The sequence below is a fragment of the Phragmites australis genome, chromosome 3 (genome assembly GCF_958298935.1).
Source record: "Phragmites australis chromosome 3, lpPhrAust1.1, whole genome shotgun sequence".
NCBI lineage: Eukaryota > Viridiplantae > Streptophyta > Magnoliopsida > Poales > Poaceae > Phragmites > Phragmites australis.
Window position 1 is genome coordinate 22,141,657 of NC_084923.1, and position 14,446 is coordinate 22,156,102.

Sequence of the window (14,446 nt, forward strand, 5' to 3'; positions counted from 1 at the left end):
CCACTAGGGTTTGCGTTCGTGGAGAGTGAGAACAGGGACAGCTGGTATTGGTTCCTAGAGCGGGTTAAGCATGCAATTGTTCTTGACCGATCAGATGTGTGTCTCATTCATGATAGACATGCAGGATTGTTGCAGGTTTTGCTGGATATGCAATATGGTAGCGTGCGACGGGGTGTACCTGTACAGTGGCCAGATCTCAAAAGCAGGTGGTGCATGCGCCATATGGGTGCGAACTTCTACAGATAGTTTAAAAATAAAGAGTTAATGAAGCTCTTCAAGAAGTTGTGCAGTCAGAACCAGCAACGTAACTTCAAGCATTATGGGCAAGACTTGATGAACTGACTCTAAAACAAACTGCGGAGGCTGCACCTAACGGTGACGAACCAATAGCTCTCGGTCCTCTCCCAACCGATACTCCGCAGATTGTAAGGAGATCGGGCTCATCTATTAGGAGCTTCTCACAGTGGATACGCAATGAGCCGAATGAAAAATGGGCTCTGCTGTACGACAGTGGTGGTGCCAGGTATGGAGTAATGACTACAAACCTTGCAGAGGTTTATAACTGGGTCATGCGAGGAATGAGGTCCCTACCACTAGTTGGAATTGTAGAAGGCATTTTGCATGGGACCTGCAAGTACTTCATTGATCGGTATGCAGCTGCTAAGGTTGTAATGGAGGACAATCGTATGCTTTACAGGCGGATGCTATGTGAGTATATGGAGAAGGCAAATAGGAAGGCCCACATGCATTGCGCAAATCAAGAGGGCACTGCAGAGCACAGGTTCAGTGTCCTGTGTCGGGATAAGGGTCGGAGGGGGGGTAGACGTGAGCGGCATGTTCAAGAGTGTGTGCTAAGGAGTGGGACATGCATATGTAGTTGTCAGAAGCCACAATTACTCCACAAACCTTGTACACACGTCATAGCTGCGTGCGCGGAGCACCATATGCTTCCCAGGCAATATGTGTCACAGTATTTCATGAAAGATCAAATACTGAACACCTGGAACCAGGAGTTGTATGGTTACGGCATTGTTGACACTTTTACAAGTAACCCAGGGCCTGCAAGAATATATGTGCCTGATTTGAGAAAGATGAAGAACGCACCGGGCCGAAGACAAACTCGTCGGATTCACAACGATATGGATGAATCTGAGGCTGGCTCTAGGATTAAGCGATGCAGTCAGTGCAATGAAGTAGGTCACACTTACAAATATTGTCCCAAAAATGCAAGCGGTGATGCACCTGTTGTCTAGGTGAGCTTCATGTGTGTTGCTCTAGTTTTGTGCCATTTTAATATTTGTATTTATTTATCAATGTATTAATGTACATGTCTTTCAAATGTAGAGATGGCTCACCCTTCGACCCCCGAGCTTTTGGACCCTGCCGTGGACAAGAAGCATCGCAGCTTCTTATCCACCGAGCACCAGACGGAGCTAGGAGTGTTTCGCCCACGAGGCCCTGGAGAGCTCCTGATGATAGATGAGCGATGGAGCCACAGGTACTTAGAAAATTTGATACAAAATTGTCATATCACTGCTGTTGTTACATATTATTGATATACTGCAACACTTATAGGTTGGCAGCGGCCGGACTCCTACCGCTTTGCCAGTTGGTCGAGGCCCGATCGACGGAGAACCCCGAGGTTGCGACCCGTCGTTTCTACTTCGATCGGTCACTGATAGCAGCACTGGTCGACCATTGGAGGCCGGAGACACATACGTTCCACCTCCCATGCGGAGAGATGACCCCGACCCTGCAGGACGTCTCCTACCTCTTAGGGCTTCCTTGCGTAGGAGCTGCGATTGGGGTTATCGATATGCAGGCTGACTGGATGAACGACATGCATCAGCGATTTGGCCCGGTGGAGCGAAAGGCGAACGCACCCCCTACGTGCCTGAGTTCTTATCCGATGCACGAGGGCCGATGAAGAAGTGGATCCTACAGTTCCATGTACGTCTCCTACATACAACCTATCGAATACTAACAAAGTATGTCATAATGATCCTTTCTGACACCAGTCATATGTGCAGCCGGCGTACATACACCCACACCCCAACGCATACGTGGTCTCGAGACATTTGGAGGCCTTCCTGCTTTGGTTGTTTGGGTGGGTGATGTTCACTAGTGGCCAAGGCCACCTGGTTACGGACTCTTGTGCTGTACGCCCGGTCGATAGCGGACGCTGATGTGGAGAACATACCGTAGTTCAGCTGGGCATCCGCTATTCTTGCTGCCACGTATCGGGCGCTCTGCGACGCATGCACAAAGAAGGAGGCACTAGCCACTTTCGCCGGGTGTCCACTTCTTCTTCAGCTATGGTCGTACGAGCATTTCACCATAGGCAAGCCGGTGGTGGACCGCTCCCCGTACCCAGAGGAGTGGTACGGCGAGACGAACGAGGACGCGCCTACAATGGCCTCGATGTGGTGTCGTCGACGGGTACGTATTTTACATTAACAGTTTCCTTCGTATTGTGTTAGTCTCTGAATATTTGTATTGATATTTGTCACTCAGCCACACTGGGCGCACGAGCAGCCTCGCAGCACGTACGAGCATTTTCATACCCAGTTTGACAAGCTACGTCTTAACGATGTGGTATGGGAGCCATACAGCATTCCGTCTGTGCAAGCACATGCAGGGTTGGGTTTGTCACCCTTGTGCACCCGCGACGAGGAGTACTGGCTCACCAAGGCGCTCCTTGTCTTCGACATCTACGTCGAAGAGTACTCACCGCACCGCGTCATGCGGCAGTTTGGCTGTCACCAGGCATTCCCGCTTGTCCCCATCCGTACCGACCCGTGCAAGTCCACAGGTACATTTGCAAAATTATAGTTTGAGCAACTTTCATTTCACTGTGACTTACATTTACTGTGGTTTCAATGCAGGTACACGCGGAAAGGCCAGCCAGCTGGCAACCTCTGGGCGGAGCGCTTGGGCCCTTACGTGGCAACATGGGCCCAAGCGCTACAGGACATCGTTGAGGAGGCTCGTCCCCACAGCGAGCGAAACTTCAGGGAGTACCTACGATGGTGTGTACCACGTACGCGGACCCGTGTCACCTACACCCCTGAGGATGTCCGGCCCCACATCGTGTCGACAACGGAGACATACCCGGTGCATTGGGACGAGGACGCCGCTTTAGCAGTAAGTAACTTTTTGAAGTCCGTAGTCCATATTGAATGAACATAACCGTATACTTTAATTGTTCACTTTTGTTCATATCCACAGATAGATATCATTTATGACGTAAATAGGGATGCAGCTGCTGCCATGGACCGCGTCCGGCAAGGGCACCACCTAAGTGCGTCGGATGTTGCGAGCTTCATTAGACGGGTTTTTGACAAGATGACGTGCGTCTTGAAGCTCACCTCCTGCAGATCTACCACAGATGTAGCAGGGCCGCCTCCCAGGTCGAGTGGTGTACACGCCGAGTCGTCTCGGCCGTCAGATGTGCACCGATGTTCTTCAGTGTCGGCACCTACACGACCCCTTCTACCACGTCATGGAGGGTCGGAGCAACTTGGTACAAATTATACTTTTGAATAATGTTGAACAATATCCTTTACTTATTATTATCAAACATTCATTAGGTCCGCCTGCACAAGTCTCGACGCAGCCTCGTAGATCGAGCCCTGTGCGTCCACACTCAGGTACTCCGGGAACCCTTATTCGTAGTTTATAGTACTTTCAGCAAAATAAGTTAATATTGTGCTCAGGTTACTTCGGTGACGAGGCCGGTCCGTCTTCGGTGGCCCCACGCTCTACCCTGCCAGCAACGTACTACGGCACGTCAGCGTGGCCTTCTTCTGCTGCACCGTTGTACCACGCAAGTACAATTATATATTTTTTACTACTACTTTTAATACCATATTGTTCGTATCTAACGTGATTATTTGTTCATAGGCCTCTCCAGCCAGTACACATGGACGCCTGCCGAGCCTTCACAGCCCTCCTACCCTAGTCAAGAGGATGAGGCTGGCCCCGACACCGCATACGACATCGTCCGTGACTTCTTCGGGGGCACACCTGACTACGACGTCCTTCAGCGGTCCCAAGTTTCCAGTGCACCGCTTCGGACACAGCCCACGCAGGACGAGCCCTCGACACTGGTGGTCCCTACTAGGCCTACCAGACACGTCGGTCCACCCGACCCCCTCACCTACTCCAGGGGTCACGTGAGGGTTAACCAGCGGCATCGGGACCACGATGGGGCGCACGGGCGACAACAACGAGGGAGGCATGAGTAGCATTTTACATTTTATGTAACTAACATATGCATATTCGCTTCGTGATGTACTCCTATGTATTAAGACACGTTTACTTTGTATGGTCGACTTAGCATTTCGTAAATGTATTTCATATTCAGACATGTTCAATGAAGAAGTGACCACAGCACTAAACTTTAACCATGACTTGACAACACATGTCTCCTGCCGTAGGCTTTAAACAAGATGTGACAACACTACTCAGCTTTTTCCAATCAGTAAATGACAACACGGTGTTTTCCAATCGTCACGGTTACAGTGTATTGTAATGTTTTCACCCTGTGTTTAATACTATATTTGTCCTCGTTCGCACCCCATACCCACGTAAAATGCTGCAACTACTAATTACTGATTTTTTTCTCCCACTATTACATAACCTACTCCAAATTTAAATTCTTAATTTCCTTACACCCCTTCCTTTTTTATTTCTTTAATTACAAAAAAATACATTTTTAGAGGACAAAATGGAAAAAAACATTTTTTGAGGAAAAAATGCCCCTAACCGCCCCTTGAGAGGGCGGCTAGGGGCTAACCGCCCCCTCAGGACCCCTCTTGCCACCCTCTGAGGGGGCGGTTAGGCCTACCACCCTCTCAGGGGGCGGTTAGGAACCGTAACCGCCCTCTCAGTTTTGCAAATATCTTCGCCGGGAATCTATTTATTTAAATTTTAACTCAAAAAAATATAAAAAAACTCGAGAGAGAGTGGGAGCTGGGTGGGGGTGTGCGACACCGTGCTAACGGGCCTCACATGTGAAACATAGGACGTACGCAACTGATCAGGCAAGAGCACAAAGGCTCAGAGTCCCGAGGGTGGACACAGTGAGGGGTCATCCCTAAGAGGGGATGTAACCTATAAGCTACTATGTTATTGTTAGCTTTATGGTGTTATGCTATTCTCGGTGTTATAGTACTACGTGTAATGATACTTTCTTCATGCTACTATATTATTGTTAGTCTCATAATATATTTCATGTACAATGTTTTAGTATTGTGATTCTATTCAGACTATCGAGGCGTACCACGAGCATTCCATAACAATCATTATAAACACGTTGACCAAATGCACAATGGCATATACGATACCCCTAGTGGTATACCAGAGTTTCGCCTAACATGCCCTAGGGAATGTAAAAAGGGCGAAGATCGATGGGACGAAACACAAATTACAACACCGTCCCGACAGTGGTTCTAATCGTATTGACTTAGAGTGAACTGCGAGAAGGCTCCTGAGTCCCAATAATCTCTAGCACCGTATTACGCTGACGGAGGAGGAGGAGGAGGAGGAGCATCCCTATTGTGGCATGGGCAAGTGCACCATGGATCGATTCATACAGAAGCGTTATCAAAGTGTATTACAAGAGGACTTGGCATATTCTCAACCTCCCTTTGCAAGTCAAAAATTTGGTCTCACAGGTGGTGCATATAATCTTGGATATGCTAGAGAATAGGAGGATCAACTCATCACGTATGCTAGCAGTTGTCGAGGTCATCATCAGAGGCCTGCAGAAATGTGAAGGTCATAATGTATAATATTTTCAAAAATGGATACAGACGTTCATGGTGATATTGTTATCACCCTACCAAAAGGACATCAAAAGAATCGATGATCCCCATGAATGCTCCAATCGTATATCTGAACTACATGGTCGTACCCATAGAAGCACTTAGGCTAGGACTCATTCGGGTGCTCGTAAATCCTTATCTTGGAGGGCAAAAATCGCTCATATCCTACATATCCTACAAAGGGATATTGTAGAGAGTCTCCTCATACTAATGCAGGGATGCCTGATCTTCTATAGGTAATATGATAAGTCAATTTGGTGGAACTTCGATGTTGATGATCCAAAGGCTTCGATCAGAACAGATCATAAACTCTCACAACTAATGCACCACTACTCCATGGTTATCAACTGTGCCAAGATGTGGTTGACCTCGTCAAGAAGACTTTTCCTGCTAGCGAATAGAGAACACAAGAAAGAACAGATATGTGCAATCTGAATATTACTGATTACCAAGGAAGTACTCGAGTTAGGGTTCAACCAACCGGTAAATGGTGAAACTGTCTAAAACAGAATAATCTAAGATAAACCCGAGCCTAAACTATGATGGCTATTGTATATGTATAGGGGGACGTGAGGAGGTCGACCTAGGGTTGTGCAGCCGTGAAAAGAGACGTACACAACCTGGACTCCGACCCCGACATGATTACAAGACCCAACTAGGTCTGAAATGATGGTGCAACACTTTATTTCTTTGACTCTAACTAAACTATAAGGAATATTTGGTCAAGCTCATATCCATTGGAAAGGGCTCACCAGAATGTCCAAGATCGCCTAAATGGACTTCGTATGAGAGAGTTATGTCCGTTTTACTGACGCGTTGTCCTGAGACTCAACCACGATCATGACCACGACTTCGACCAGTACCACGACCACGACTAAAGCTCAGCCTCGAACACGAGTAGACTTGGCCTTCTAGGGGTGACGTCCGGGTAAGGTTGTGGTGCTTCTCCCATGTTTCTAAGCAATATAACATCACAAGAATTTTGTAGTTCTCCATCCAAGGAAGCATATACAACGAGAAACGAGTTCACCTGGTGGTCTAATTATCATGCACGTGCTCTTGTAATTGGACCTTGTATGATTTGAGGATTATTGATGGTATTGATCGTATCCGAAAGAGCTATAGGCTCATCACATACTTAGTTGGACCAAATGAACCCTCCTATCTCACCGCTGGCCTCCCTGCCCCCCTTCTTCCTCGCCCCCTCCCGCGCCTACCCTTCATTGATCGTTGTGGCTTCAGTTTCTAGATAAATGAGCCTTTTATAGATGCACTATAGGAGCATACGTCCTTTTACCGTGGTGTAATATTATCGACAAAATTATGTTACTCGCACACATTCAACCGTCATAATAAAACATGTACTCTATTTTCAAACCTAGCCTTTTTAGTTTGTGATAATAATTGTCTTTTCTTGCAACCTCGAAATAGGTCATCATGGATTCCTAGAGGTACCACCCTATGGGAGTGCCACAATGGCACGAGCATCCATTGTTTAGGTGTAGCGGTTGAGCTCGAATGTTGATGTCCTTCAAGGTCTAGACTTTTGGTAGGAGGTTCTTTATGTGCCCATAGCTTGATGACGAGTTCATGGTGCTTCTCACTCTTTGCCTTCGTCCACACCTCCTAATTATACCTTGAGTATATCAGTTCTAACTTCGAGTTTATTATCCTAAGCCTTGTCATTTCAAGGAATGGATCGACCATGTTAGGCCACCATACTGTGGGGGATATATCAGAGAAGCTGAAACAAATGAGTACGAGATTATGATGGCGGAAGCACGGTTGCGGAAGGAGGCAAGGCACAAGTGCCAACAAGAACGTCAATGTTGGGAACAAGAACACAAGCGACAGGATTTGAAACTTCCGAGGCACGAGGAAGAACATCGTCTCTATCAGAATATTCTAAGGAAGCAGGAGGCCGATCTTAAATGGTGTGAGGAACATCTACAAAGCCATGAAGCACTCTTGCGTCGGCAGGAAGAGGTTGAGCACAAAGCCCACATCAACGTAGGGGAAGACATCCCTGGTTCACTCAGTAGAAGTCTTTTCCTATTCGCATCAATGCAATATTACCATCAACTTTGTGTTACCTGAACACATTCAATCGTGATAATAAAATTAACGGCTTCTCCTAGAACTGGTCACATTATTAAACATGTACTTCATTTTTATACCTAGCCTTTTTAGACCTACCCTTTTCAGAATTAGCCTTCTCATCAGTAGTCTTTTCAGAACAACCTTTTTCAGACCTAAGCTATTCAGAACTAGCCTTTCAGACCTAGCCTTTTTAGCCGTCACCTTTTCAGATGTAGGCTTTTCGGAAGTACCCTTTTCAGTTGATATAACCATACCTTACTGCAGAATCAACTACTTTCCATGTCCGATTTTCGTGGATTTAGTCCATGCACCAGCACAATTCTGCTATATAAATACATGATATCCTGCCCACATGTACAACCAAACCACTAGCCTCAACCTCCACAACTCTAAGGAAACTGGCATCCGATCCTTTCCCCAAGAAATACATGCTGGATACTTCGCCAGATAGGGTCGAAGTGCCCATGTGCTGGTGTGAAGATATTTGTAGGGTGATGAAGTCCTCTGAGTTCTCCTACACCTGTGGAAGGAGGTTCTTCATGTGCTGTAACTACGAGTACGATCCACCCCAGGGGGAAGCACTAATGTTGGCTCTCGCCTCTCGGTAATAACTTCTTGCCAACTACTAAAAAATAATTAAGATTTACCACCTAATATTTTGATCTTTATTTCAGTCGCCGCAACTACTATATGACTTCTTACAGTGGCTGGATACTAAGCAGTCGAAAGTGGATGTTTTCCTCCTTCACACTGAGCATCGTACCGCTTGGAGACGCGTTCATGGGATGGAAGCCAACGAGAGGAAGGAGGCTATGCGCAAGCGTATTCAGGAGGAGCAGCAGAGAGAAAAAGCACGACAGGGCATGTCAAGCGCGTGATGCAAGACCCGAAGCGGCAAGAAGAGAAAATACCTACATTGTACTCAGTAGACTAAATGTTATAATCCTGTTATTTACATTTCCTAAGACATGTTATGTTTATATGCGACACTTGTTTATATCATAATGATCATGTACCATACATACCAATACCCGTGTATATCGTAATTCCTATTAAAATCACCGTATTTAACTTCCCGTTTCTATCAAATCCGCGTATACAAAATGTTGCATCTAATATCACGCTGGACGATTCAGAAAAAAAAATTATGACACAAATTAAATTATTTCAGCTAAAGTAAGGTGTCGTCATGGACGACACATTGCTACCACCTATTCAACAGAGGACAGCAAGGTTTCCGAACGATACAGTTTTGTTTCTGAACGATACAATCACCGAAGACAGCACACAACTACATATGATACAGCAATCAGAAACATCATGCGGCCAGGAATTAGGCATTACAAATGGAGTGCAAAAGATTAGAAGCTTGAAGATCAGTAACAGAAACATCAGGAAAACGGGTATACAATTAATGGACCTATCAAAGAACTCGAGTGCAACAGCCGCAAAGCACTTTCCTCGCATCAAAAATGTTTGCAGGCACGCCAAGTCGCCAAGGCCAGCAATTGAAAAAGAAGCAAAGAATCACACACAAAAAGAGTCTATGTCTACACAAGAAAAGTGGACACACATCATATTCTGTAGTCTGCGTTCAAGAAGCTCTCGTATTCGGTACCATTCAGAGCATTGTAGACTTCATCCCAATTCTCAATCTGCTCCGACAATGGCTTAGTGTGTATCTTTACATGCCGGCTCATTAGTTTCCTCCTTGGCACTTTGAGGAAATCCAGGACATCAACAAGCTTCTGCAAGTGCAGGTCAACGCAGTTGTTATAAGCAATGCAAGGAAAGGCAACTAGAAATACCAAACAAACATTTAATGATAAACAACTCACTGTTCTGTTACGAATGAGATCTTCATAATAGATAGTGATGTGGTGGATGCTCTTTAGATTTTCAAGAGCATCACGATTATATTCACCTGCCTGTTTCAGGCTCCAAATTAGTGATGTTGTGTTGAGCCTGGGCTTGTATCTTGCTAGCGTATTAGCCTGTGAACGATCGGTAATAAATAAAAGATAACACTCAATTCAGAGACTGCAGAAATCCTCAAACCAGAGTTGAAAGGTATGTTGTAAAGCAATACCTCATCTCGTGTGTGAACATGGGCTTTATGTGTTCCATTTAATTGCTTAAGGTATCTATCATGATTATTTGCTAATTGTGATACCAACTGACGGAGCAGATTCCTTCTGAAGAGAAATATTGCGGAGACTCCTCTTCGATTAAAGTAGTCAACTACATCTGCATGATTTGCCACAAGACCCTGGAGATATATATTGTTTAGAAAAACGCTTGTTCATCAACATCATTCATGCTTTGCAAATATTCATTATTTATTAATAAATCTTTCTACCAAAAAAGAGTGTTCATACTAATGTGTTTGAGTCCTTCAAGAAAAAAAGAACTACTACCCTGTAGATACATGCTGGCCATGGAGACTGTAACACTTTACATGTCCACTCTACTAAAACTATCAAAATAACCTCATGCACAGTGTATTATGTTAGTTTGGCTAAATATGGAGGATCTAGAAGGCAGAATTTGTATATCTTTCAAATGGATGAATTTATCACAGAACCACTAAAGACGAAAGACTAAACAGGAGTAGAGGACAATCATGCCATTTCCAAGATCTAGTTAGGGCAAAAGGATCCATTTTCTACATATAGTCTCAACGTAAGCTTCCCTAAAAATACATCAATCACAACATCTGGAATGGAATACCCATATGCAGTGGCAGATACAGAAACCAACAGGGGGCTGACCTAGCATAAACCTTGGCACAAGACTTTTGAACTAAAATAATAGGCAAAAAATATATCAAATCATTTAAGTGTTCACTTGAAATTGAAATCATTTACATTTAAAAATACTTATCTCTATCTAACTTATGACAAAAATCAGCACATATCTAGGAAATTTGGCCAAGCCACAAAGCACCAGGAGCTGAAGCCCACCCAACCCTGGGTGTGGAACAGCCCCTGCACATAAGTTATTCCTCAATGTAAGTCAGCAACAGTACTTCAGAGACTACAGGATTAAATTCGATTGTTTCCTCACGCTGTCATGCACATGAGCCACTACGATTCAAGTACACAGGTCAAAGCTAAAACAAGCTAGCCCACAGTTTCATAGAGGAAATAAAGTTGCGGTCTAATATTATCTAGCATCTAGTTGACAACTTCAGATATCCTTTAGGAGCCCACGCATTTGATAATGAAAACATACTGCAAGAATATGGAAGGTAAATGAAAAGGATCATCCAAATAATTTTTGTGCTCACCTGATTAAGCATCCACTTAAAGCCAATAGCAGCAGTGCACTCATTCTTGGAAGCACTACTATTCCAATCCAAATTGTACACTTTATCCAAGGTCTTTACAATAGATGAAATGTTACTTCTCCTTTCTTTTGCAGAGAAAATTTCACCATTGGAGCTAACATTAACGTGGCTGTTAAGAAGGGTTTCAAACCAGCCACTTCCAGATCGCTGTAACGAGATAATTGCAAAGAACCGGACAGGGTTGCACTTGCATTCATCTCTAGAGGGAAAAAATACTATTAGACATTACATAAAACAAGTATAGATGGCTTAAACTCGCATCATGACAAATCTCACCTGCTGTACGTTACTGGCTGTGGATAATGCACAAACTGAACCTCAGAAGGTGGAACCGTAAAGTTAATACATTGTTGTTCTGTGACTTCAATCTTCACTATTCTCGACCAGCTGTCACTGCCTAGTTGCTTCATACATATTGAGCAAATAAATATCCCGCATAACATAGTCATAGCGAAAACAACCATTCTCAATGCGAGTGGTGACTTTTTTGGGGCCTTCAAGTCAAATGTATTCTGCAAACAGATTCCAAGTTTCCAACCAGTCCAAAAAGCATCAGTAGATGTACAATATATTTGCCATTCAGAGTTACTACTTATTGCAGTCCTTTTCTGAACTAATATCTGTTATCACCTTATGCTTCAAAGGAACAAACCCTATGATGAACATTACAAACATGAATATTTCTGCGTTTGAACGAGCTGGGAAGCATCAGTTTTGACCAGATGTATGTGTGGAACTCAAAAGAAAATAAACAAAAAGTTCAAGATCTATCTTGTCCTTCTCCCCGAACTCACTCTTGTTCCCCGGGAGGAGCTAAAGTGGCCCATGCTTTTACAAATAATGGAATACAAGACAAGTTCTAAAAAAAAAAGAACTTTTATGTGCAGTAACTCTCTCACATATTCCTTTTCCTAACTGCCTTAAACGTAATCCCAATTATTCCTGGTTTCCTTGTAACTTTTAACAAGACACAACTGAACCGAAAATGCTGATACTGAAGAGACACAAATAGAACACGAGATACGTACGGTTCACCTACCCAGAGAAGAAAAATAATCATCAAACAGAAATCGTACATATGAGCTGAGAACCATGAACTTGGCTGAACTAATTGGCTTCCTATTTGGCAACTGGTACCGAACCCAGAAATGGAACGGGAGAACAACACGTTCCTAACTTCTCCGGCGGTAAAATCACTGGACCAAACAAGTACACCCAATGATTGTACAATGAAACACAACTCAGCATGCTTCGACTCTGGAATGAAAGAAAAAGGACCTTGAGGAAATTAATCCCGACTGTTACGACCTCTGAAACCTGAGCTTTGAACTACAACTTAACAAAATTAAGCCATTTTTTAAGAAACATTTCAGATCAGGCTCCCAAGAAATCAAAATGTTGGTAACGGAGCGACAACCATTTCTTCCTCAAGGAGCTCACAAAAGTAAGCACGCGAATCGGAGGATCAACCAAACCGAAGGAGCCGAAATGCCACCCAAGGTACTCCGCTCTCCAAGCGAAATTTCTCTTCTAAGTGCTCCGAAGCCAGGGCGAAGCGAAACCTAGAATACCCCCCAAAAAGTCCAAACGAAATGGGAGAAACCGGACCTTATTTCCAAACTGGTAGCACCAGTCGTCGCCGACGGCGGCCTTCTCCTCCCCCTTGGCGCCCCCCATCGCCTCACGGACCACCCGAACCTTCGCTGCCCTCCCCTCTGCTCCCCCGCGCCGTCTCAGGGGGCCGGACGCCGCCTTTATTAACCCGCCACCACTCGCTGCCGCCGCCGCCGCCGCCGCCGGCTCACGGGCGCATTAACTCCCACCACACCGCCACAGGCGCAGGGAGGACCGGAGCGGGCACGCCGCGCGCCAAGGGCCGCCGGAATCGCTCTCTCGCGCAGCAGCGCGGGTGGCTCGGCGGAGGGAGCGAGGGCGGCAGGGGGCAGTAGCTGCGATGAGCTGTGCCGCTCGTCTCGTGTCAGTGTGCGCGTCTGCGCTTGGAACACCTCTAGCTCTAGGCTCGCGTCTCGGTTGTGTTTTGGAGTTTTTAGAGAGAGAGAGAGCTCTCGAAAAAGAGGAGGGAGGGGGTGGCACGGCGTCAACGGGAAAGTAGAACGGAATTTCCCGCTTTTACGGCACTCCTTCTCACGTTCGGTTCATTTTAATATCGATATTGATATGGTTTTTTAAAACTAAAGGAAACCAGTCAAATGAAAAATATCATTTCCACGAAACCAATCGTAACCCATTTGCTCACGCCGTCCACTTAATACGAAAAGTCATACGCTCTCCCGTCCACTGAAGACGAAATTAAATAACTGGTTATTTTATCTCTATTATATAAAATATGGGTTAGTTCTCACATCATTTTTTTCTTTTTTAATAAAAACCTCAAAATTATTAACTTTTGTTATTCACTCTTATCATCCATCCCCCACTTTGTTACCGGTTACAGATATATAATCTATTTTAGTAATATAAATAAATAAAGAAATTAAAATGAAAATTAGCGGATAACTTCTCTTTTTTAGACCTCATCTAAAATCAAACTACTATATCGCTCTCAACGTATTCGTTCGATGGCGTCATAGCGTATCTACATCTTCATACTTTGAGTTTATGATTGATACTACCGTGTTTAGTATTAGTGTTTTTTACAACACAGTGCACTAAACTAGTTATATTTTATGCGTATGTGTGCATTTTTCTCTTTATTTTTATCACTAGTAATTATGCACGTGCGACACGCACACGTAATTTTTTACACGTATATAGATGTACTTACATCCCATATATTACATGAAAGTCACGTATGTAAAAATAAAACTATGTATATAAGAATTATAGAATGTGTGCTTCCTACATTGTTATTTCCTTCAGGCAATGCCCCTTCCATTCTGACTCACCATGCAAAACAACTACGACATAAGTACCAGCAGCATGAAAAATCCAAAAGAGGTTAACTCCATTACGAGAGTGTGTTGCCATCCCTTGCTCCCTTTTACGCATGGTTTGGTCCAGAACGTTCTCACCATGTTCACCTAGAGGTCTAAGATATTACGTCATTACCAGCTTACAATGGATTTTACAACAACATTGATGATAGCTCATTTTAAAAATATATAAATAATCAAAAATTATCATTTATCACACAAAGTATTGTCATATA

General features: G+C 44.4%; 1 protein-coding gene across 1 annotated transcript; it reads right to left on the reverse strand.

Annotated features, from left to right (window-relative positions):
• Positions 1–9,199: 9,199 nt before the first annotated feature.
• LOC133912635 (uncharacterized) lies at positions 9,200–13,388 on the reverse strand. The gene is made up of 6 exons (XM_062355477.1): positions 12,886–13,388; positions 11,554–11,789; positions 11,218–11,476; positions 10,018–10,197; positions 9,767–9,922; positions 9,200–9,676 (listed from the first exon to the last, which is right to left on the reverse strand). The coding sequence occupies exons 1-6, from the start codon at positions 12,952–12,954 to the stop codon at positions 9,503–9,505; spliced, it is 1,074 nt and encodes a 357-aa protein (XP_062211461.1). The 5' UTR covers positions 12,955–13,388; the 3' UTR covers positions 9,200–9,502.
• Positions 13,389–14,446: the final 1,058 nt, after the last annotated feature.